Source organism: Rhinoderma darwinii, chromosome 11 (assembly GCF_050947455.1).
Source record: "Rhinoderma darwinii isolate aRhiDar2 chromosome 11, aRhiDar2.hap1, whole genome shotgun sequence".
Lineage (NCBI taxonomy): Eukaryota > Metazoa > Chordata > Amphibia > Anura > Rhinodermatidae > Rhinoderma > Rhinoderma darwinii.
The window spans coordinates 84,894,132-84,921,094 of record NC_134697.1 but is presented as its reverse complement, the minus strand read 5'-3'; the positions used below and the strand labels follow the sequence as shown (position 1 = coordinate 84,921,094).

Below are 26,963 nucleotides of genomic sequence, written 5' to 3'. Positions count from 1 at the left end.
TGGATATAGTATATATGAAGTATAATATATAAGTGATACTATTACTAGATCATATACATGTGTATACAGGTACTGGGGGGGTGTATGTGGATATAGTATATATGAAGTATAATATATAAGTGATACTATTACTAGATCATATACATGTGTATACAGGTACTGGGGGACGTGTAAGTGGATATAATATATATGTAGTATAATATATAAGTGATACTATTACTAGATCATATACATGTGTATACAGGTACTGGGGGACGTGTATGTGGGTATAGTATATATGTAGTATAATATATAAGTGATACTATTACTAGATCATATACATGTGTATACAGGTACTGGGGGATGTGTATGTGGATATAGTATATATGTAGTATAATATATAAGTGATACTATTACTAGATCATATACATGTGTATACAGGTACTGGGGGATGTGTATGTGGATATAGTATATATGTAGTATAATATATAAGTGATACTATTACTAGATCATATACATGTGTATACAGGTACTGGGGGATGTGTATGTGGGTATAGTATATATGAAGTATAATATAAGTGATACTATTACTAGATCATATACATGTGTATACAGGTACTGGGGAATGTGTATGTGGGTATAGTATATATGTAGTATAATATATAAGTGATACTATTACTAGATCATATACATGTGTATACAGGTACTGGGGGATGTGTATGTGGGTATAGTATATATGTAGTATAATATATAAGTGATACTATTACTAGATCATATACATGTGTATACAGGTACTGGGGGATGTGTATGTGGATATAGTATATATGAAGTATAATATATAAGTGATACTATTACTAGATCATATACATGTGTATACAGGTACTGGGGGACGTGTATGTGGATATAGTATATATGAAGTATAATATATAAGTGATACTATTACTAGATCATATACATGTGTATACAGGTACTGGGGGATGTGTATGTGGGTATAGTATATATGTAGTATAATATATAAGTGATACTATTACTAGATCATATACATGTGTATACAGGTACTGGGGATGCGTATGTGGATATAGTATATATGTAGTATAATATATAAGTGATACTACTACTAGATCATATACATGTGTATACAGGTACTGGGGATGTGTATGTGGATATAGTATATATGTAGTATAATATATAAGTGATACTATTACTAGATCATATACATGTGTATACAGGTACTGGGGATGTGTATGTGGATATAGTATATATGTAGTATAATATATAAGTGATACTATTACTAGATCATATACATGTGTATACAGGTACTGGGGGGTGTATGTGGATATAGTATATATAGTATAATATATAAGTGATACTATTACTAGATCATATACATGTGTATACAGGTACTGGGGGATGTGTATGTGGATATAGTATAATATATAAGTGATACTATTACTAGATCATATACATGTGTATGTGGGTATAGTATATATGAAGTATAATATATAAGTGATACTATTACTAGATGATATACATGTGTATACATGTACTGGGGGATGTGTATGTGGATATAGTATATATGTAGTATAATATATAAGTGATACTATTACTAGATCATATACATGTGTATACAGGTACTGGGGGGGGGTGTATGTGGGTATAGTATATATGAAGTATAATATATAAGTGATACTATTACTAGATCATATACATGTGTATACAGGTACTGGGGGATGTGTATGTGGGTATAGTATATATGTAATATAGTATATAAGTGATACTATTACTAGATCATATACATGTGTATACAGGTACTGGGGGATGTGTATGTGGATATAGTATATTATATAAGTGATACTATTACTAGATCCTATACATGTGTATACAGGTACTGGGGGATGTGTATGTGGATATAGTATATATGAAGTATAATATATAAGTGATACTATTACTAGATCATATACATGTGTATACAGGTACTGGGGAATGTGTATGTGGGTATAGTATATATAGTATAATATATAAGTGATACTATTACTAGATCATATACATGTGTATACAGGTACTGGGGGATGTGTATGTGGGTATAGTATATATGAAGTATATTATATAAGTGATACTATTACTAGATCATATACATGTGTATACAGGTACTGGGGGATGTGTATGTGGGTATAGTATATATAGTATAATATATAAGTGATACTATTACTAGATCATATACATGTGTATACAGGTACTGGGGATGTGTATGTGGATATAGTATATATGTAGTATAATATATATGTGTTCCTATTACTAGATCATATACATGTGTATACAGGTACTGGGGGACATGTATGTGGGTATAGTATATATGAAGTATAATATATAAGTGATACTATTACTAGATCATATACATGTGTATACAGGTACTGGGGGACGTGTATGTGGATATAGTATATATTAAGTATATTATATAAGTGATACTATTACTAGATCATATACATGTGTATACAGGTACTGGGGGATGTGTATGTGGGTATAGTATATATGTAGTATAATATATAAGTGATACTATTACCAGATCATATACATGTGTATACAGGTACTGGGGGATGTGTATGTGGATATAGTATATATGTAGTATAATATATAAGTGATACTATTACCAGATCATATACATGTGTATACAGGTACTGGGGATGTGTATGTGGATATAGTATATGTGGTACAATGGGTATTATTATGGGGTCCTATCCCTTTATAACGTGAGTGGGAGTTGCCACCCTCCCCATATATGTGTATGCAGCAATGTGGCGCGGTCATGGTACGGGAAGTTGTCGCCACATGCAGCGGCGCTGATAACAATGAGCGCCGGTCCCGGTTTAGAGCTCCTGTAATATTTCTATAGCATTATGATGTAATGTTACGATGTCCTGCAGCCGCCGGGACTGTTATAAATACAGGATGATTCTGGGACCGCGCTCCTTTAGTGCTTTCTGCCTCTCCTGTTTCTTATTACATTATATCATTTTGGCAATGAAGACGCTGGTGATGGGTGTGGCGTGGTGTAATTAGGCTGTCAAGTCTAATTAAAGGGCTATGATCCTCTAGAATAGACTGACTGTGTATACAACACCTGTCAGCCATAATATTAACCCTTTTCCCCTGCATGCATTCTGGGCCTCAATGACCAGCATTTTTTTTTTTTTTTCCATTGTCGCATTTAAAGAGTTATACTTTTTTTTTTTTTTGTTGTTTTTCTGTCGACGTAGCTGTATGAGGACTTTTTTTTTTTTTTTGCGGGATGAATTGTATTTGTTTTTTTTCATGGCACCGTTTTGGGGTACATGTGAATTTTTGATTAATTTCGTTTTCCCTTTTTTAAGGTGGAATAAAGGAAACAGCAGTTTTGCCATTGTGCTTTACGTTTTCAATTTATGCCGTTCATCGTGCGGCGTAAATATCTTGCTGCCTTTATTCTATGGGTCGGTACGATTACGGCTATACCACATATGTATATTTTTTTATGATTTACTACTATTGAACTAAAATTCTTAGTTTTTGCATTGCCGAGACCTATAACTTTTTACATTTTTTTTGTTGATGTAGCCATGTGAGAGCTCGTTTTTTGCAGGACGAGACAGCTTTTATTGGTACATGGGACTTATTGATTAACTTACTTAGTATACCAAAGTATTGTATAACTGATAGGCATCTATTAGGTCATGCCTCTGGCATGGCCCATAGGCACATAGCCAGGGCAGGCCTGGGGGCATTTGTTAGGCCCCCAGCTGCCATGGCAACCCATCGGTGGCCCGCGATCGCATTTGCAGGTGTAACGTCTATGGCCACGGCCCGTCGTTCTGACTTACCCCTCGTCGACCGTGACCATGGACATCTGAGTTCCTTGCAGAGTCGTCCTCCTGTGAGGCGCCGGCACTCGCATCCTGGTTTCGAGACTGTCTCCCGGAGGGCGCGCGCACATCATTATAGGACCAGTGCGTGCACATTGCAGGAAGTCTGCAATCTAGCCCAGAAGGCTACTGGGCTATAAAATGGACCCTGCCCTCTTGTTCTTTTCCTGAGCGTTGTTAGTTTCCCAAAATTTGTCTTGCTAATGGTCCCCTAGTGTCTTCCAGTTTCCATGTCTTCCCTGTTCCTGTATCCTGTGTCCCGTGCTATCCAGTTCCAGTGCTGAGCTGTTATCGTGTTGCGCTGCATACCACGCCTGTTCTGCTGCGCCACGCATGATGTCTGCCTGGTCCTAGCCGAGCCTGCCTTACTGCTGTCCAAGTTGCCACAGGTACCCTCTCTGGACTATAGACTCTGTACTTACCTGTTTGGTCAGCTGCCATTCCACTAAGCGGTACGGTGCAGTGGGTCCACACACCGCATCGTGACAGTACGCTCAAGCCATGGACTCCGCTGGCCCATTCAATGGCATGTCACCCTCCCAAGCCATGCAGGCGGACCTGCAGGATCTCCGAGCAAGACAGGATAAACTACTTGTGGCAGTGGACTCCATGGCACAGCAGCTAGGGACACTAGCTGCTTCCATTCCTGCCTCTATGCAAGCTCCTCAGATCGAGCCTCCTGCTACACCTCCTGGCAGTTCCGGCTCGGATCCTCGGTTCTCGCTGTCATTCCCTTCTCGGTTCTATGGAGGCGCAAGTACGTGCCAAGGGTTTCTGAATCACTGCTATATCCATTTTACCCCACACGCCCGAGCATTTCCGTCGGACGGAACCAAGATCGCCTTCATCGTGTCTCTACTTGCCGACAAAGCCCTGGCATGGGTAAATCCTGTCTGGGAATGTCAGGGACCCGAGACCCAAGACTTCCAGGGGTTCGTGCGGTTATTCCGGCCTGTTTTCAAGGAGTCTCATCGGCAGCCGCTGCTATCTTTAACCTTCGCCTGGAGGAGACCTCCTGTGGGCGAATACACCATCCAGTTCCGGACCCTGGAAGGAGAACTATCCTGGAACAATGAGGCCTTGGTGGCATTCTTCTGGCATGGCCTATCGCCCGAGATCAAGGACGAACTTGCCGCTTGAGATCTGCCACCTGCCTTGGACGACCTGATTCTACTTGCCACTCTGGTGGACATAAGGCTGAGGGAGAGATCTCATGAGGTTCGTCAGGAGAGACGGCTTCCTAGACTGGCGCCCAACTTCCAGCAACCCCTCTTGCCGCCTCCTACTGCTTTGCCCGATGTTCCGATGCAAGTGGATCGGCTAAAATTGTCCGTCCAGGAGAAACCGCGCAGGCGCACCTCTGGACTCTGTTTATATTGCGGCTTCGTTGGCCATGTCGTGCGTCTGTGTCCTCAGAAGCCCAAAAAAAAAAACAGCGCCTAAGTGTGGTTGGAGAGACAACCCTGGGCGCTACTGCATTTAACCGAGAACTCTCCTCCAAACAGTTCATTCTCGTAACTATCATTGCTGGCTAGAGGCCCCATCCGGTCTCTGCCTACCTGGACTCTGGCTCTGCATCCAATTTCATCTGCCAAGACCTTGTGGATCTTCTTCAGTTGCCCACTGTCCTGCTGGAAAGGCCGTTGATAGTTGTCTCGGTAGTTGGACTGCCATTGCCTGACCCAGTCGTGTCTGTGACCAAGCCATTAAGACTTCAAGTGGGAGCTCTTCATTCTGAGCTCATCTCCGTTTGTCCTGTCCAAGGCCGTCAACCCCGTGCTGCTGGGTTTGACTTGGCTCTGTTGGCACGCCCCTGTCCTGGATTGAAAATCTGGAGAGGTTCTCCAGTGGGGTCCCAAGTGTCTCGGCCGCTGTCTGGGTCATATCCTGCCACCGCAGCCTCCTCCGCTTCAGTCATTGGCAGGCTTGCCTTCCTGTTACTCTATGTTCTCTGATGTCTTCGATAAGAAGGAAGCTGAGACCTTGCTGCCACATCGAGCATATGATTGTCCGATCGACTTTGTTCCTGAGTCGTCCCATCCTCGCGGTAGAGTGTACCCTCTTTCCCTGCTGGAGACCCAGTCTATGTATGCCTACATTAAAGAGAATCTGGAGAGGGGCTTCATTCGTAAATCCTCATCCCCGGCCGGAACTGGGTTCTTTCTTTGTTAAGAAGAACGTTGGATCCCTGAGACCCTGCATTGACTACCGAGGCCTCAACCAGATCACGGTGAAGAACAGGTACCCACTGCCTTTGATTTCCGAACTGTTTGATCGCATACGGGGGGCAATTTTGTTTTCTAAACTAGACCTGCGGGGGGGCCTACAATCAGACCCGGATTCATCAAGGTGACGAGTGGAAGACTGCTTTTAATACTCCTGATGGGCACTATGAATACCTAGTTATGCCCTTCGGCCTGTGTAACGCCCCCGCAGTGTTTCAAGAATTTGTCAATGAAATTTTTCGAGATCTCAATTATGTTTTTGTTGTGGTGTATCTCGATGACATTTTGATTTTTTTTTTTTTCCTCAGATCCAGTAACTCATCAGTCATGTCCGCCAGGTGTTGCTTCGTTTAAGAGAGAATCATCTTTATGCCAAGCTGGAGAAGTGTGTGTTTGAGAAAAAGGCTTTTCCCTTCCTGGGCTACATCATCTCCGATCAGGGCCTCAAGATGGACCCTGAGAAGCTAAAGGCTGTCCTGGAGTGGCCACGTCCCCAAGGCTTAAGGGCCATACAACGCTTCCTGGGATTCGCCAACTTCTACCAGCTGTTCATTCCTAACTTCTCATCTTTGACAGCTCCCATCTCAACCCTCAATAAAAAGGGTATGAATGCCAAAGAGTGGACTCCGGAGGCAGAAGCTGCATTTGAATCCTTAAAAAAAAGCCTTCACATCCGCCTCTATACTTCACCACCCTGATGTATCCCTACAGTTTTCGTTCGAGGTGGACGCCTCCTCTGTTGGTGCTGGTGCACTGTTGTTCCAGAAAGGTTCAAAGGGCAAGACTCTGGTATGTGGCTACTATTCCAAGCTGTTTTCTTCCGCAGAGCGTAACTACTCGATTGGGGATCGGGAGTTACTGGCCATCAAGCTGGCTCTGCGGGAGTGGAGACACCTAATGGAGGGCGCAGTCCATCCTATCCTGGTCTTCACGGATCACAAGTACTTGACCTACCTACAGACGGCCCAGCAGTTAAATCCTCGTCAAGCCAGGTGGTCCTTCTTTGCTCAGTTCCGGTTTGAACTCCACTACCGACCTGCCGACAAGAATGTGAGGGCCGATGCCTTGTCTAAGTCATTTGAGACAGAGGACACTATGGAGTCCCCACAGAATATTATTGACCCTTCCTGCATCTTCTCTGTGAATCCCCTGCAAGTTAGAGACATTCCTTCAGGAGGGACTTTTGTGCGTCTGGCTGACAGAGGAAGAATCCTTCGCTGGGGTCACAGTTCCAAGCTGGCAAGTCACCTGGGTGCTCGTAAGACCCAAGATCTAATTTGCCCGCCAGTTCTGGTGGCCCACGCTGTCCAAAGATGTCATGGACTTTGTCTACTCCTGTACGTTGTGCGCAGCAAATAAAGTTGCTCACTCCAGACCTGCTGGCCTGCTCCAACCACTGCCTGTGCCCGTTGCTCCCTGGCAGCATGTCGCAAAGGACTTTGTCACGGATCTCCCTCTCTCTGCGGGTTGCAGTGTGATCTGGGTGGTGGGGGATCGATTTTCTAAGATGGCTCATTTCGTTCCCTTGACCGGTCTGCCTTCTGCTGCACGATTGGCCGACTTTTTCATTCAACACATCTTCCGTCTGCATGGCTTGCCCCTGCATATTGTCTCGGACCGAGGGGTCCAGTTCACCTCAAAGTTTTGGAGAGCACTCTGCGGTCTCCTCGGTGTAAAGTTGGACTTCTCCTCGGCCTACCATCCCCAGTCCAATGGTGAAGTCAAGAGGGTTAACCAGATTATGGAGAACTATCTGCGTCACTTTGTTTCCAGGCGGCATGATGACTGGGTACAGCTGCTCGCTGGGGCAGAGTTCTCCTATAATAACCACACTAGTGAGTCCACCAGTTCCAGTCCGTTTTACATCGTCTACGGCCAACATCCTCGTATACATCTTCCTGTCTCTACTATGTCCCAGGTGCCTGCAGCTGACGCTACCTTCAGGGACTTTCTGCTAATATTGCAACAGACCCAATCTTCTATCCTGCTGGCGGTGGACCGCATGAAGAGAAAGGCAGATACAAGAAGACGGGCTCCTCCTCAGTTTCTTCCAGGTACAAATGTCTGGTTGTCTTCAAGGAATATCCGGCTGAGGGTGCCGTCCTGCAAACTTGTCCCTAGGTTCCTCGGACCCTTCGAGATCCTGCTACAGATCAACCCGGTGTCTTACAAGCTACGGCTGCCTCAAGATCCCTAACTCCTTCCAGGTCTCCTTGCTGAAACCCCTGGTCCTGAACCACTACTCCAGGACTCCTAGTTCCGCAGTGGTCCCTGCCAGCTCATCTGGGACGTTCGAAGTAAGGAAGATTCTGGCCACCAAAAGGGTGGGAGGAAGGAAGTTTTATTTAGTGGATTGGAGGGGGTTTTGTCCAGAAGAGAGGTCTTGGGAGCCAGAGGAGAACATCGATGCCCCTGTCCTCATGAGGAAGTTTCTCTCCCGCTCTGGTCCCAAGAAGAGGGGGCGTAAGAGGGGGGATACTGTAACGTCTATGGCCGCGGCCCATCGTTCTGACTTGCCCCTCGACGGCCATGGCCATCTGAGTTCCTTGCAGCGACATCCTCCTGTGAGGCGCCGACACTCACTTACTGGTTTCGAGACTGTCTCCCGGAGGGCGCTCCCGCCCTTAAAGAGCTAGTGCGCGCATATTGCGGGAAGTCTGCAATCTAGCCCAGAAGGCTACTGGGCTATAAAAAGGGCCCTGCCCTCTTGTTCTTTGCCTGAGCGTTGTTTGTTTCCCAAAGTTTGTCTTGCTAATGGTCCCCTAGTGGCTTCGAGTTTCCAAGTGTTCCCCGTTCCTGTATCCTGTTTCTCGTGCTATCCAGTTCCAGTACCGTGCTGAGCTGTTGTCGTGTTGGGCTGCATACCATGCCTGTTCTGCCGCGCCACGCCTGACGTCTACCTGACGCCTGGTCCCAGCCGAGCCTGCCTTACTGCTGTCCAAGATGCCACAGGTACCCTCTCTGGACTATTGGCTCTGTGTGTACATGTTTGGTCAGCTGCCGTTCCGCTACACGGTACGGTCCAGTGGGTCCACACCTCGCATCGTGACAGCAGGCAGCTGCTTGGTGACAGCGCCATCTAAAGGTTTAAACAGTCGCAATCAAAGGAAACTTTAATCTCAACCATTAGAGCAGGAGCCCGGCAGTTATGAGACAGATGAGCACCCGCTCCACCCGTGAAGAGGCAGCGGCCTAGTCTAAGGCCCGTTAGTGACCGCGTGTGAAAAGGCATATCGGTGGTCACTAACTGGTTTAAAGCACTGACAGGTTGGGTGAATAACATAGATTACCTTGTCAAGGGGTGGGATATATTAGGCAGAAAGTGAACTGCCGAAAATCGGAAAAATCGGCAAGTGTAAGGATCTGAGCGACTTTGACACTGTCCAAATTGTAATGACTAGGCGACTGGGTCAAAGCAAATGTAAATTGGCCAGTCTTGTGGGCTGTGCCTGGTATGTAGTGGTTAGTACCCACCAAAAGTGGTCGAAGGAAGGACAATTGGTGAAGCATCGACAGGGTAATGGGCTCCCATGAAAAATTGATCAGAATAAATCCCTGGATCATTATCCCATCTGCAGAATCCAGAAACCATAACTTTCTAATATTATATTTTTCAAGAAAGGCATCTAGACCCTCCTTGAACTTGTTCTATGAATCAACCATCACCACGTCCTGTGGCAGAGAGTTCCATAGTCTGTGATTATAGTGAAATCGTCTTACCTCTAGACGTAGGGGATGCTCTCGTGTCATAGGCTCGGTGCATTGCTGCTGGCTGTGTAGTTGCAGACTGGTCGGAGGGCTCATGCTGACCCCTGTCCACCACTGAAAATGCCTTCAATGGACACATGCGCTTCAGAACTGGACCACGGAGCAATGGAATAAGGTGGCCAGGTCTGATGAATCAACGTTTTCTTTTACATCATGTAGATTGCTGGGTGCGCATGCGTCACTTACCTGGGGAAGATTGGGCACTGGGGCAGTGTAATCTATGGGTGATAGATACCAATATAAGGCATCCGTTTAACAGATCCGTAGACTATAACGGTATCCATTTAACGGATATGTCATGAAAGGCTATTGGAAAGCTTGTGATGTCTCCGTTAAACGGGTGCCTGTGACTTATTCCATAAAATGGCATATGTTACCCGTAGGCCCCAATCTAAAAAAAACATATACCAGGCTGTATACTTTTTTTGCAGGATGCGGCGGGATAGACTAGCGTAGTCTACTATGCTATTCCAACCTTAAAAAAAGGTATACCAACCAGACAGTGGTGAAAAGGACATTATTTTGGTCTGTGATGTGAACAGGCCATGAGGCATGTAATAATCGCCTATCCTCTGTTGCGTTACTCACTACAGAGTCCCAAAAAGTCTCTGGAAGTGGCATCGGTACTGTGCCTCCGGAGCTCCATGAAATGGGTTTCCGTGAACTGCACACAAATCAGATCACAATGCCAAGCCTCAGATGGAGGGGTGTAAAGCACGCCGCCACTGGACTCTGCAGCAGTGGAAACGTGTTCTGTGGAGTGACTAATAACTCTTCTCTATCTGGCAGTCTGAAGATGTGGCGAATGCCAGGAGAACGCTACCTACCGGAATACCGAGTGCCTACTGTCAAATTTAGTAGAGAACGCATAATAGTCTGGGGCTGTTTTTTCAGAGTTTGGCACTTGACCCCTTCTTTCCAGTGGCAGGTAATGTTAAAGAGAGTCTGTCACCAATTTTGCCCCCTCAACGCTAACTCCACTTTATAGGGGTAGAAGAGACTAGTTTTAGTCATACCTATGTTGGCGATCAAGCCACAGGCCCCAGTAGGGAAATTAACTTTTTAATTTTCATGCGTCGTTTACTAATAAATGTGAATAATCTGACTTCTCCGCTGTAAAGCCAAGATCTCACACACCGTTTTGATGCAGTTTTTGTGGATGTTTTTTGAGTCCCAGCCAGATGGAAAGGTATAAAGAAAAGACTGAATAGTCTCCTTTCATTTGTGTCCATTTCTATGTTTGGCTCAAAAACTGAGCCAAAAACGGCAACAAAACTGTATGGGTGATCCTGGCCTTACCCTTACCCAATCTCTCGCCTTTGCTCTTGAGTGACGACTCTACTGGTCCTTGGCGTCATATGCCATACGATCCAAGAGCCGTCACTCAGAGGGTAGGGGTTACTAGGTAGATGACTAGGCCTGACTAGTAAAGTCCACCTGACTAGGCCTGTCTAGTAAAGTCCTCCTGACTAGGCCTGTCTAGTAAAGTCCTCCTGACTGGGACAGTAGGTTTCACCATTTGTCATGTCTTCTATATATGCTTGTACATTACATGTGCGGAGAAGGAAAAGGTAAATAGGACAAAGTCCAGCGTGGCCTGTGTGGGTGGGCTTAGCCGTTCTCTCATATCGATACAAAACTCTGTATGTTCTCGCTTATCTGACATATAGACTTGCCATCATCAACTCTTCAGAACTGTTGACAGAGGTGTAAAAAGTGTCTAAAGTCTCGTAGTAATGAAATACAGGCGTTTACGTTTCTGTGTTCACATTTTTGCAAAGGTCGCAGTTAGATCTGATTCCATATTTCACCTTTTTGTTTGTGCGAAATGGCCACTATCATGCACCGCGTAGAAAACCTGCCTTATGAATATTTATAAATTAACCCCTAAAGACCTCCGCTTTGGTGACCTCCTCTGCAGTGATTGGTGAGTAACGTTTTCTGACGTTTTTTTGGCACCTAAATTCAGAGCTATAATCCCATAAGATTAGAGGTAAATGGACAGAATTCGGACCATATAGTATTGTATTCTAATCCCAGGTTTTTAGACACCTATGCGGTAAAACTGGATATTATCAGTGCCCCCATACACATCTCCACCCCTGTTTCTTTTCACACATGCGCAACCTACATCCTGAAGGGGCTAAATGCGGCTAAGAATGTGTTTCGGAGTGGAGAGCAAATGCTCTAAATTCCAAAAACCCCGATCTCCAACCAATGAGCAGATATTTAAAGGGCAACTAAACTTTGAAAAAAATGTTGGCATGTCAGAAGTTTTGATCCGTGGAGGTCCGAGCATTCAGACCTCCACCGATCGCTCAAACTAAGTGGCAGAAGAGCTCAGGTGAGCGCTATGCCGCTTAGTTTCTAATCTGCTTTTCTCGAAAAGCCGAGCAAGCGGTGTACGGGCTCAGACTAACTTTTACTTTTCAATTTTCTTTTTTATTGTTTTGAACAAAATGAAATCATTGAAACAGAATGTCAAACCGTTTTAGACAGCAGATGTAGTTACCATCAAGAAAATGTCATATGACAGTAATTCCAAAGTAACTTTGCATATGTAGAAATGACTTAATGATTAGGTTAAGAAGCAAAATTTAGAGTAAAAATTAGTGATGCAATGTAAAATAAACATACAAGAGGAAGGGGGAAAGGTTATGAGAAAGAAGGAGTAGGGGGGATTGAGAGAGATTTACTAGAAAAATGTATCTGAGATATATGTGTGAGTTCCAAAGATACGACTACCCAAGAACTAACTATTCCTACAGTTCGGACATCTACAGGATGGCTATTATGTGACCAAGCCTACCTCCAAAAACCGGGCTGTGATACGGAACGTTGACCAGGGTTTCCAAATCACTGAAAATCTAGTGCATGAGCTGTTAGAGAGTGCCACTGTTTCGGGCTCAGACTTTCTAATGAGCCCCTACACCGCTCTGATGAAAGCCATTCAGAAACGAAGCGGCACAGCGCTTACGCCAGCGTATGGATAGGTCATCGGTTTATGATCGGTGGGGGTCCAACACCCAGACCGTGCACCAATCAGCTGTTCTGGCGGTCTCCGGGCACCAGAAGCTATGCATTGGTTGGTGCCAGAAGAAGAAGGTGCCGGTCACAATGTAACAGCTGTTCTGGGTTTCTGCAGCTCTGCTCCTATTCGCTAAAATAGGAGCAGAGCTGCAGTACGGAAACGAAGAGATTGTTGGCGGTGCCCAATTGTGTGAGTGCATCAGACAACAGCGAGTGACTATTCTGTTTTGCAATGTAGTCCTGCCAAGACTCCAGCTATCCTCCTCGCCCTCTTCCTCACAAGCGTTCTTCTCCACGTTGTTTCACGGAAATACAATGGTGACATCTGCCCCACATGGCGATGAGGATTCCATGAATTCTCAAAGTTCCTTGCTCGGAGATCCTTCCCCACTCCTTCCTCATTAAAAAATAAGTCCTGTATGGAAAACCTCTTCAGTAAGATACCCTCCTCTTTCCAAGCAGAACTTTAAATGCTTAACATGACGTTTCAGCGGGACTCTCCTCCCCGAGGTGACGCATGGGTTGTCTGAAAACCAAACGTGACGAACTGGCTTCTGCTTATGCTGTACATCTACTTTTATTTTTAATTCTGTACTAAATCCTGCAGTTCAAACCCGGTCAATTGGTGCCGGAAGTCCTGTAGTCTTCCTTATATTGATGATGCGCCGACACAGCCCCATGTGACTGAGGGCTTGCTTCCTGTGTCGGCACATGACTGCAAGGGCCTGGCACATTGCCTATTGCTGTAGTCCTCAAACAGAGCATCAGCCCGGGGACTCCGGCACTGCTCTTGACGTCACACTCCATATATGGACAAGTGACATCAGGGGTTTCCTATCGCTGGAGGCCCCCGAGCAGAGCAACAGCTGATGCTCTGCCGGGACTCCAGTACTGCTCCCGATGTCACTGGCTATATATGGACACTGGCTATATATGGACAAGACCTCCTGTTAAGGAGGTCGTTCTGATGGTATGAAGAGAAAAGGCTACAGTTACCTTTGAAATATTTGCTGACATCTCCCCCATAACATTAGACCAAAGTGGACAATTTAAACCAGTTACTGACTCCCTATGTGCGGCTGGCATCCACGATCGCTGAGTATTTCCAATTACAATTATCCCACAGGGGGTCCTTCTACTCCATTCCCTCCTTGATGGCTGGGATTCAACTCCTGACATGGCTGGGCCTGGAGGCACCGTCCATATCACAAGTCCGAGAGGCCGACATCAACCGTCCTCAAAGTGGACCATCCTTCGCTACTGACCGTTGACTGCGTTGAATTAAGGTCTGGGCGTTAATCTCTGTTTAGCCCCCTTAGTACAGCAGGGTGCACTAAGTTTCGTTTCTGGTTGCAGAGACGAACTGGTCAAGGGTTCTTTTGAGATATCTCTCCTTATCTTAAAGGGAACCTGTCACCAGCATTTCACCTATTAAACCGACTATACCTGGTGGTAGTGGGTGAAAAATCATTTCTATATAACCTATAATTGTCTTCTTAGTCGGCTCTGTAGCTTTAGTATTTAGCTTTTTAGTGTTCCCACACCGTATGCTAATGAGCAGAAAAGAGTCAGATCTTCATTTGAAAAGAGTCAAATCTTCGTTTTGAAAAGAGTCATTCCTCAAGTCTTTCCGAGTTTACCCCGCCTCCTTACTTTTGATTGACAGCTCCTCGCATTCCCCCAGCACACAACATCCCGCGCTTCTGCATTGATGTCCTCCTTTGGTGTGTGCGCACAAAGGGACACCGGATTATTACGATAAAAGGCGCGAAACGTTTGCAGACCGTTATTTACAGTCGGAGGAGGAGTTCAGGAGAGGGGATAACGGCAATTAACTTTTTATAGCAGCAGCAAGTGAGGGAGAAGTAAAGTTCAATAGGTGAAATGCTGGTGACAGGTTCCCTTTTAAGATTGTAGTATTTTGGTGCGGGCAAGTGGGCAGCCCACAGGGCTCCTCGTCTCCTAAGCATCACACGCGCCACTGAGATATTGCTCGGTTGCTGCTTGGGATACAGTTGGTTAACTTGTTTCTCCTGAGTAGAAGTGATGCGGAAATAGGTTCTCTAATTCTCCACAATTTTTGCTTTTGATTTTTTTTTTTTTTGTATGAATGTTTTCTTTGTTTTCTCGGTCATGGGTGCTCTAGTCACGTTCTTGCACACACGGGGTTCATCTCTCTGCCTATTTTTCTTTCCCCGGATTTCCTAAACTATGGCGTACTCCATAATTTCACACAATGTTAAGGGTTTTAATTACCCTATTAAGAGGCGGATTGCGTTTACTAATTATATACCGCGTCATTGCGATGTCATATTGTTACTTCTCGCACCCTAATCACCCTTCCTTTTTTAATCGATGTTATTCCGGGGCTTTTCTATCTACTTTCGACCACGAGACAAAGGATGTCACTATTTTTCTGGAAAACGCTTTCTCGTTCAGTTACAGGATAAACTATTGACCCTTAGGGCAGATATCTCATTCTATCGGGTCATCGTGCTAATTATCGAATAACCCTAACCACACTTGTTCCCACCTCCCCCTCCCACGACCTTTTTTTCATATTTTTTTTTCAAAGTTAGAGCCCTTTGCAAACACGTATATTATTTTAGGAGGCGATTATAATAGTCCTAAATTCCCAATGGGACTAGTATTCTTACACCACAGGCCCCCCAAGGTCCTTGGTTAGGCGCATTAAACAATTTGCCTAAATTAAACAATGGATGCGGGATCATTCGCTAGGCAGAAAACTATTCTTTTTACTTGGCCCCTCGTGGTAGCTTCTCTCATCAAGACTTTTTTTTTTCTTTTTTACTTACTGCCCAATTATCCAAGTATTATCCTTGCCTGTGGTCGGTTTCTATTCCCAAAAACTCGCTAGCTTGGCATTCCTCACCGCATGCGTTCTCCTGGAAACTCGATGCTCTTCTCTCTCATCCCCACATTTTCACTACCTTGTAGTCTCGCTTGAAAACTTATTTTGACATGATCGCCCTCCCCAGGCCTCTCCTCAGTCTTTTTGGTTTGCTCACAGTGATTAGAGGTCATCTAATATCTCAAATGGGCTTGGCTCATAAGAAACGGCAACCTCTGTCAACTGCTGTGAGGTTCTAAAAGCCCGGGTCCAGGTGGTTTTTCCCTATTATATTACAAGAAATTGGCCCCTTCTCTGATTAATTCTCTTTATCTTCCTCTTCCCTTTTTTTTTTTCCCTTCCCCTTTTTTCTTTCCTTTGTTTGACTCTATGTTGGGGCACTGCGTTGCCTAATTTGACTGTATGCAAATCTTTTTCTTTTTGTTGTTGCCACTTGCACTTTTCCACTATTGAGGAGGTTTTAGAAAATTAATAAAATACTGATGTTTAAAAATATATATAAAGTATATCCATGGGCTATGCCATAAATTTCTGGTAAGTGCGGGTCCAGCCTCTGGTGTCATCAATTATTCGGAAACTGTTGGTCCAGTGGACGCTAGTGCGCGCAGGTTGATACAGTTGCGGAGTCACATGCACCCCAGCTCTAACACTGTCCGTAGCAGTGATATGCCCCCTTGCCAGTGCGGCAGAAGACTAATCTTGAAAGCTGAAGAGTGAGTGAGGGCGTGTGTGCACGCGCGCACACTCTCATTCCTCGCTCTTGCTGTAACACTGTCCATATCTGATTGGACAGTGCCACAGCCATAGTGACAAGCCCCCTTGACAGTACACGCCCCGTTGACTGTTCAGGGGGTTATTTAAAAAACAGGCGCCAAATATAACGGCACCGATATCTAAATAACGGAGGGAGGTAGAAAAAAAATGTAAAGTACCCCAGAGTTTGTGCAGCCCTCCCCCCCCCCCCCCCATTACATGCTGCCCTCAGCTGCACATGTATGGGGAGGTGAAAGGTTCTCTTTAATCTTCCCAGTGGTGGCGCTACAAGGAAATTAATCGGTTCAAGATCCTTATCGCTTGGGGACCCTTCCAATAAATAGAGTTGTAAAAGTTTTAATCAATTTAATTGAACACACGTTTATGATCTACAGTGTCCCTTCAATCTGATTATTTTGCGCTTACATAAAGTTTGTGTACCCCCTGCAAATGATCATATGGGGCCTGCCAAAAACAACTATGTCCCCCGATGACAACTTTAAGGCCTTGTTCACACACACTGCAGATTTTTGCATGCTTGTTTTTAAGCCGAATACAGAATTGGATCCAGGACAGCCGACCTATAAGGCCTAGTTCACATAGTTTTGTGACGTGGAAAAACAGTGTCTGAATGTGCACCAAAAAACGCCCTAAATCTTCCTCTATTGATTTTAATTGGAGGTAGAGGCGTCTTGTTTTTTTTCCCCGGGAGGTTTTTGACGGTGAAGCTTTTGAGCCATTTTTTTTTTTTTGGCGAGTCATGTCACTTTATGCAGCGTAGATGCTGAGCGTTTGGCCCATAGACTTGAATGAGGAACATAAATTCCACAATGAAATACACAAATTGAGTGTTGTACAGCGTATCCGCAGCGGAAATGTAGTTAAAAAAACGCTGGGAATCCCACATAGCGTAAACGCTGCAGAATTTCCACAACAGAATTCTGTGTGGAAAATCCGCAGCATTTATGCATCAAAAGCGAAATCTAGTCTACGTGCTGCAGAGAGAAAAATCCACTGAAAATGTGCAAAAATTTACCTGCGGTGCGTTGATGTATTTTTATTTTTTTTTAATCCGCATGTCCAATTTTATGCTGCAGAACCGTTCAAAAAGTACACAGCGTATCCGTCCTGGAACCCGCAGAGAATTCCGTCCGAAGAACCACACTGCTAGAAAAAAAAATAAGTTAATACTTATACCGTTCTCTGTTCTCTTAGTGACGCATCCCTCTGCTCTGAGTACAGCCTGGCCCCCATATGTTTTTTTTTTTTTTTGTTTTTTAACACTTTTACAAAATAAAACCACTTTTAATGTAAAAAAAATATATATATATATATTTTATTTTTACTGTTCTTGTTTTTCTTGCTGTGGCTCTGTATTGACACCACGCAGGGAGGGCAGGCGCAGGGAGGGCAGGATTCCACCTGCTGTGATCACAACTGCTCTTTATCGCCACCATGCTATAAGAGCAGCATACCACCTGCACTGTGTGATGCCAATCGAAGCACTGGGACCCTTCATATGTAATGGGATACGTAAGTGCCTTTTGGTTTATATGCAGGAGTTTTATTCCCTACAGGTTTATATGACTATTGACGAGCGTGTGCTGGATATCATATACTGCAATCAGACCTAGAACCCACAGGGAATTCCGGCCGAAAGACCGCACCAAGTTGTGGCACAGATTTTCGGCCGCAGCGGAAAGCGGAGCAGAAAAAAGACAAAACTAATCAATGCTTACCTCACTGGCGTTGCTCTGGCCATCTCTGGTTTCCGTACAGTCCGGCCTCCTGGGATGATGCTGCAGCCCATGTGACCGCTACAGCCTCCGATTTGGCTGGTGCAGTCACGTGGGATGAAACGTCATCCCAGGGGCCCGGAGGCATAAAGAACAGCCATGGGAACGAGGATCCGTCGCTATAACGTCAATAGGAAATGAAGTATGGACTTTTTTTTTTTCACTATAGTTGAACGAGAAAAAGATTTTTAGAATGTCCTTGTTTTTTTTACTATCTGCATAGTCTATCCTCTTGCAATCGACACAATATCAGATTCATGGTTTCTTTTGAGAATTAGCTGGTGTAGTCCGATAAATACACTGACGGAGGCATCAGGGCTTTATAAGAGGTTCCAGAACATAGCCGCCCTTTTTGGGGCGATTATGCTGGTCTCAGGGCATTATCATAGGGATGTACCAGGGTCTCTTACTGATGTAGAGTAGAATCTGTATGTTCCCGGGCTCACGTTTACCCTTTTTCCTCTCTTGCCCCATCATAGTACTGGGGGTTCATGCTGTTGCATCCTTGGGTACATGGCGTTCTACGTCATAGTTGTTTTTTACATAACTTTTTGAAGACTTAAATGTAAATGTTTTTGTGCCTATATTCCTTTTAGAGAACTTGTTATATTTGACACATTGTTTATCACTTGACATGAAATATGTTAAGCGAGCTGCGTTCTCAGTCATATGATATCCACAGGATATGCCATAAATGTGTGATGGGTGCGGTCCCACAGCTATGTAGAGAACCAATGTCCCCCCTAACCTGCCCCGCTTGGTGAGGCATTGCTCGGCTGTTTCAGAAACTCCCATGGAACAGAATTGAGAGAGCCGCCCTCGTGTGCAACCACCTCTCCCTTAGCTCCCGCCTAGAATCAGCGACCTAGGGCTGCCTGACCAGATGATATGGGGGGGCGGGTGTCGGATGACCGCTGTTCTCGATGCGGGTTCAAGTTGAAGATATGCCATGAAAGTCTGAGATGGTGTAATAGCCATACTGCACTATATAGTAAAGAAAAAGAAATGCATCTTTAAGTAAAAAACTTTCCTTCGATAGGAAACTTTTTGGGTTGTGTTTTTTTGTTTTTTGTTTTTTTTTTTAAATTTGTCTATGGAAGTTCTTCTAGCAGGACCACTAAAGTATTTTTTCTACCACTGTCCCCCCTCTGCACATCAACGCTGCCGGGACTAGAAATAAACCCTATAAATATTTTGGCTTATGTGCCTGCTGTCCTGGAGATCCCATTTATGAAGGAAGAACAATGGTGGAGATCTATGGACGACAACCTATAAACTTGTCCTTATTTGACGACTTCTGATTGTTTTGTTTTTTTTTGTGTTTCTTGTTATTTTAGGATGATGAAAAAAGCAGGAGGAGGCGGATGCAAAGACGGTGAGAGAGCATTTCTCTTATTCTGAGCTGTCCATTTGTGGTCTCTCTTTAACGCCTTCCCTTCCTTTTTGGATTTCCATTGTTTTTTGTAGCTGATTTCCATCAGAAAATGTCCTACTGTTTAAAAAAAGCTTTTATGTTCAACGTATTTTTAAAATTTTGTTGACCTATATGTTTTTATTTAAAAAAAAAAAAAAAAAATCCTAAAATCTTGCTGTTTTAACTCTGGCCACTGAGCCTCATCATTGGCTAACCCGTAGAGGTCACTGCTACTCAGTTATTCTAACACAGGCAGAATTAAAATTTTGCATAATATCTCTGTTATAAAGTTGAAGGCAGATAATACGATCCATTAATAATGGGTAATGAGCACCGCTCCCCCCACCCCCCCAGAAAACTCCCATAGAGGTCAATGAGCTCCTACTACAGGTTCCTATGGTCCATGTGGCTGCTGTAAAGCAAATCTCTAAATGCTGTTAATAACCGCTCAGGCAAGATGGCTGCCCCATAATCATGTACAGAAAATAGAATAAAAAATTCTACAAAACAGAAAATCAAAAGATTACAAAAAATATGTTTCCGAATCTGGTATTTGGTAAAAAAAAAAAATATAGGTGATAAATTCTCTTTAATTTGTGCGCTCATTCCTTCATAGGCAAAGCTTTGTCATGACAAAAGGGGCGGCCCTTCTCCTGCAGGAAGAGGGTGAACCGGAAGAGACTGACGGGCCCCCTCAAACATCCGGCCCCAGTGAGCAGGAGCTCCACTTACAGTCCATGCTGAGACTAGTTTGGGAGGAGGACTCTCTGAAATTGGTGAGATTCCTTGACTTGTTAAACGTTTGTGTCCGAGGCTGTTCATTCATAAACTAGTTCTTCAACCAGACTGCTCTGGGGATCAGGTGAAAGGGAGGTCACGGGACATCCCGTTATTTGAGAGGCTTGGTGGGGACTGTGGAATCTCTCAGTAGTTGGACGGACTGGTTGCTTATTGCCATTGTTGAGGCCCTAGCCACATTTTTTGTGTTGTGCCCCGAAGCTTAGACCTAGGGTCCTTTTACCTGGCCTGGCGAGGGCCTTACGAAGGCCGTGTAAACCAGCGCCGATCAACAAGAGCAGGGAGATGTCCTGCCGACAATGATGATATTTCATGCTGCATAAACTATACGATCAGCCCATGAACTAGCGTTTGCTCGATCATCCGCTGATCTTTGCACTAGACCATGATCGAGAACAATCGATCGTATGATCAGATTTACTTCAATACTCCTGGAAGAAAAAGGAGAACACGATGTTTCTTACTTTAGACTAGGGCTGTGCTGAACAATAGTCTGCTTATTATCTCTTTCAAGTACTAATAGAAGTGAAATGACTCCTATCGTAGAGGTCCAGGTGACCTGATGTGACGATTGGGCTGTGTATACAAAGGCTTTGACATCTAGAAGCAATTGATATCACACACTTTTTTTATTTTTTTTATTTTTTATGCAAGAACCTTAAGTATATAACCACCACTTTCTAAAGTTTTAACCCTTTCCCATCATCCGCCGTATATATACTGCGTGGAGTATGGAGCGGACTCAGACTGAGCCCGCTCCATAGGTTGACTGTGTCGGCTGTATGTTAGAGCCATCCCTCCAATGTATTGAGTGGGATCCCGCGGTCAATAGCATGGAAATAGAGAGCGGCCCCTCTGTTCTCTGCATCGTGGGGGGGTGGTACAATGAAACGCAGGGTGTTGATGATTGACATGACATCCTGGGGCCTAATGAAGGTCTGCCATCTTTGTTCTCCTACTAAGCCCTGCCAAAGGCGGGGCTTAATAAGAGCCTGTAGAAATCTCAATATACTCCAATACATTAGTATTGCAGTATTTAATGCAAGTGATCCAACGATCGCTCATTCAAGTCCCCTAGGGGGAAAAAAAAAAGTCAAATCGTTATTTTATACAAAAATATATAAAAAAATAAATAAAATTCTCCCACAAAAATGGAATAAAAAGTGATCAAAAAGTCACATGCGCCCTACTATGGTACCATTAAAAACTATAGTTCGCCCGACAAAATAAGCTATCAACACCGCTCAATTCACGGAAAAATAAAAAAGTAAGAGCTCTCAGAATATGGCGGCAAAACCCAAAATGTATTTTATCAATTTGTTTTTTAGCTTGTAAAAGTAGAGGAACATTAAAAAAAAAAAATATATATATATATATATATATATATATATATATATATATATAAATTTGGTATCGCCGTAATCGTATTTGCCCACAGAAAAAAGTTAAAATGTTCTTTTTACCGCATGATGAACGCTGTAAAAACGAAACCTAAAAATCAACGAGAAATCGCTGTGTGTTTGCCATTCCACCCCACAAAGATTTTCTTTTTCACTTTCCCAGTACATTATATGGCACATTAAATAATGCTGTGATAAAAGACAACTTGTCCTGCAAATATCAAGCCCTCCTACGGCTAGATCAACAGGAAAAAAAAAATAGTTATGGCTTTTGGAAGGCGGGGAGGAAAAATGAAAATCCAAAAAATTGCTGCGTCTCAAAGGGGTTAATATCATGTGCCGACGGCTCTGTACACTTCGGTTTGGTGCTTCGTAAGTAACAGTATTAGAGTTTTTAACCCCTAGAAGCAATGCTACTAGAGGAGTAGCTCCGTAATACAGTATCCAATTGAGCATGCCCTGATTTTTATTTTTCTCCGCTTTATGAAGGTATAGCAGAATCCATATAGAAGTCTATGGGTGTCCTATTACAGCTCCATACAAGTCGGAGTTATGCCTAGTGCATACGACCGTTGTGTGCTGGCCGAGTCTCGTCCGTGATCAGTGGAAAAATGGGACGTGTCCCATCTTTCCACGGATCGGAGAGTTGGGTCAGTTTTCATCGACTCTAGTCCTCTACTAAAGTTAATCGGTCCATGAAAACTATCGGGTGCCACTCGGATGCCGTGAAAAACGTCCAGAGTGCACTTATAATATGCTCATGTGTAGTTGCAGTTAATGTGCTGTCAAAAAGAAATCAAAGGCTGGCCCTTGGACCTACTTCGAGCCTCTTGTAACACCTCAAAGATCTTGACCGCGATAGATAAGTAGTGAACACTGTTTTTTACTTTTCTACGGGCAATGTTAGGAAGCCAGAATGGCAGTAACCGTGTCGTTTTTACAGTAGATTTAATTACCAAGATGAGGACACGAGAGTTTACCAAAAATCACCAGGCATACAGAGGGAAAGGTCATATTGGCCCATATTCCCTGTCCTGTGGTCCAAATATGAGTAATGGTTCCAATATGAAAGAAAAAAAATGATACTCTCTCATTATCTTTATGTAAACTTTATATAATTGAAGAATAATTTTTTTACGTTTTTGCGTGTGTTTCTCCAAGTATATGTAAATAATTTTTCATCTCTGCTCCATCCTCCTTAGAGACTCAAGTAGTGATTATCTTTTCCCAACAGGCTGTCCGTCTGGAGCCCGTCCGGTCATGTCTAACTAGATATCTGGTTGTGGTTTCCTCTATGGGAAGATCTATAGAAGACCAGACAATTCTACTAGGTGTGGACTTTGCCCATGATGGGTAAGACGATCTAATGACCCTTTCTACATGTCTTTGTAACGTTAATTTTGTAACCACTGAATATGCAAAATGATATGTCGGCCAATAAGTTGTACAACGCCGCAGTATTATTAATGCTCAGCCCTCGTTCAGCTAAGCTGAGAATAGTGGGTTGACTGTGGCCAGAAAACAACTTTCTTTTGCTGACTGATAGATTAAAGAGGACTTGCCACTAGGTCCTAAAAAATGAACCATCCGTCTCCCTGTCCTAGCTCAATGTGATCTTGCGAGATCACGCTAATTTAGCGTTGTGTGTGAAGCAGCCTCACACTGATAGGACAGTGTCAGAGGTTGTGCGGTAGCTCCACCTCTGGAGAATCGTTGGCGTTGACGCCCTCTTTGCGATCTAGCGATTCATTCAAATATTTGGCACAGAAACAACCAGGGGATATATCTCCTGAACGGGGAGCCTAGAAATAAAACAAAAGCCCTGCTGCAGTCCAGGAGACCGTGGTAGTAAGTGGAGACTGATGGTTCACTTTTTAGGACCTAGTGACAGGTCCTCTTTAAAGGAATTGAATGTTTCATATTATTTTGATGTAATGGAAGGGGATCCTTTGACTTGGACCCTCACTCATAGAAGGGGATCCTTTAACTTGGACCCTCACTCATAGAAGGGGATCCTTTGACTTGGACCCTCACTCATAGAAGGGGATCCTTTGACTTGGACCCTCACTCATAGAAGGGGATCCTTTGACTTGGACCCTCACTCATGGAAGGGGATCCTTTGACTTGGACCCTCACTCTATTAGTGGGTGCAGAATATGGAATATAGGTAAGATGTTTGCTCATGTGGAGGTCTGACCGCTGATCCTGTGCCCCAGTTTTCTAACGTGAACATCTATTCATGTTCTCCACATGCTTTCATGGGGTTACCCTAGCTGAGTTACTTGGGAAGTTGTGTCTGAGATGGGGAATCTTTAATTGGGAGCTTTACTGGGGGGCATAAACTGACATGAGTTGGTAGATGCTGTGTACAGCACGTCAGGACTTGTTGGCGCTATATAAATAATAAAATAAGTGCATTATTTATTCCTCGCTACTTTTCTAGGTCCAATGTTTGCACAATTGGCTCCGTTCTACCAGTATGGAGCAATACACAAGTCTTTCTAGATGGAGATGGGTGAGTACACCACCAGTATGGGGCTGTGGCTTGGTAGCTCTTGGCTCTAGATATTTAACCATCTGCTTTGTTTCTACAGGGGGTTCAGTGTGACGTGCGGGATGGACATCAGGTCATTTAAACCTATATCTGTGCAGACCATGTGGTGAGTTTATAATACAGGCAGCTAGTGACTTGGGCATTTCACGCTGCCCTTAGATAATGATGTCGTTTTATGTCATTCTAGGGCACTGCTACAGATGCTCCACAAAGCCTGTGAGGCCGCAGAGGCAAATAACTATATTCCGGGAACCAATCTATGTCCTGGACTGGTGTATTACCTTGATCATCACCGTTCACCCCAGGGATGTATTAATGCATGGACAGCCAGGTCAGACATCGAATCTACACGAAGAGATCCCACCACCCCAGAGAGGTGAGAGGAGATGACACGTGGGTTGATGACCGCAAACAATTTGTCGTTAAAGGGCCAGACTAAAAAATGGATTCAATATATTGTGGAGCTCTTTTTGTGGATTAATACAAGTGGTCCCTTGTTTTTTAAGGGACTAAGCGGCATATTCTTTCCATAGATTCTAATCCAATAGTACCACAGAATACGGTATGTTATAAATAAAGATTATTATTTTTATTCACCGCACCGTCCACTGGGGGTTTTCAGACAAAACTAAAATCCGAAGGGAGATTAGGAAGTTAATAGAAGAGTTCTTACATCTTCTTCCGGTGGGGAAACTGGCTCAAATCCAACTTCTAAGAGGTCCCAGTGTTCATGCAATATATTAGCCATGGTTGATACACCATGCTTATGATCATTTGATTCCTCTAGAACAGTGGTTCTTAACCTGGGTTCGATCGAACCCCAAGGGTTCGGTGAGTCAGCTTCAGGGGTTCGGTGGAGGTCAAGACACACATCCGACTCATATGATTTGTGATGACACACCCCGCTTGGCCATCATTGGCTGCAGGTGATAACGCTACATCGCTTGGCCTATCTGTGCTGCGGGGAATTTGGTGCGCTCAGTAGTCGACTTGTGACTGTCGTGATGGTACGTCGTGTGATTTCTTTCTTAATATTTTAATCCCTTCATACTAACCATGTCAAGCAAAAAAATAGTGGTCGGACGAATATGTACAATATGGATTCACATGTATAACGGAACGTGATGGGAGTCAGCGTCCTAACTGCATGATTTGCAATGCCAAGTTGAGCAATTCTAGTCTAGCACCGGCAAAACTAAGAGAACACTTCCTTAAGCTGCATGGAGATGGAAAATACAAGAATACAACGCTCGCTGAATTCAAGGTGAAGAGAGCCCGAGTCGATGAAAAGGCTACTCTGCATGTTCTTGGCTTTGTACCCATCAACAAACCGATCCTCACAGCATCGTACGAAGTTGCTTACCTGATCGCAAAGCAGGGCAAACCACACACCATTGGTGAAACACTCATAAAACCAGCTGTGTTGAAGATGGCGAATATCATGCTGGGAAAAGAGGCTGAAGTTAAGTTATCCCAAATTCCTCTTTCAAATGACACCATCAGCGACAGAATAGAGGACATGAGCAAAGATATCTTGACTCAAGTAGTTGCATATCTGATTTCAAGCCCGGCAAAATTCAGCCTTCAACTCGACGAGACCACAGACGTTTCCAATCTAAGCCAGCTTGCTGTATTCGTGCGCTATGTGAACGACGACGTGATGAAGAAAGATTTTTTTATTTTGTAAGCCTCTTACAATAACAACTAAGGCAGCCGATGTGAAGAAACTTGTGGATGACTTTTTTCAAAGACCACAATCTTTCGTGGGATATGGTTTCTGCAGTTTGTTCGGACGGAGCTCCAGTCATGCTGGGAAGAAAGTCTGGTTTTGGTGCGCTAGTGGAAGCCGATGCACCACACATCATTGTTACGCATTGTGTTCTGCACAGGCATGCGTTGGCAACAAAAACATTGCCTCCAAAACTGGCTGAAGTATTAAAATTTGTAGTGGAATGCGTGAACTATGTGCGAAATAGTGCTCTGAGGCACCGCATCTTCAGTGAGCTGTGTAAAGAAATGGGCTCTGAATTCGAGGTACTTCTGTACCATTCTAACATTCGGTGGTTATCCCAGGGACAGGTGCTGAATCGTGTTTTTGCCGTGCGTGTGGAATTGGCCCTGTTTTTGCAAGAGCACCAACATTGTCATGCAGATTGCTTCAAAAATTCTGAGTTCATTCTCATTTTCGCGTACATAGCTGATATCTTCGCAGCTCTTAATCACCTCAATCAACAGATGCAGGGCGGTGGAGTCCACATAATCGAAGCGGAAGAAAACCTGAAGGCTTTTAAAAAAAAAAAGCTACCGTTATGGAAACGACGAACACTGGATGACTGTGTAAGTAAGATCGAAGATGTATCTGGAATCCAATTCCCGCGGAACTGAAGCAAGCAATTGCCACGCACATGAGCTTGCAAAGTCGCTCGACGGATACTTCCCTACAAGAGTCATATCCAGCATGGGTGAGACAACAGGTGT

General features: G+C 44.0%; 1 protein-coding gene across 1 annotated transcript in view; it reads left to right on the top strand.

Annotated features, from left to right (window-relative positions):
- SSH3 (slingshot protein phosphatase 3) overlaps window positions 1–26,963 on the top strand; it is a 64,826-nt gene that overhangs the window by 6,741 nt on the left and 31,122 nt on the right. The window contains exons 2-7 of the mRNA XM_075841921.1: window positions 19,657–19,694; window positions 20,350–20,509; window positions 23,166–23,284; window positions 24,375–24,446; window positions 24,526–24,591; window positions 24,673–24,861. Coding sequence (XP_075698036.1) covers window positions 19,657–19,694; window positions 20,350–20,509; window positions 23,166–23,284; window positions 24,375–24,446; window positions 24,526–24,591; window positions 24,673–24,861 — 644 coding nt within the window. The remainder of the gene's footprint in view (window positions 1–19,656; window positions 19,695–20,349; window positions 20,510–23,165; window positions 23,285–24,374; window positions 24,447–24,525; window positions 24,592–24,672; window positions 24,862–26,963) is intronic.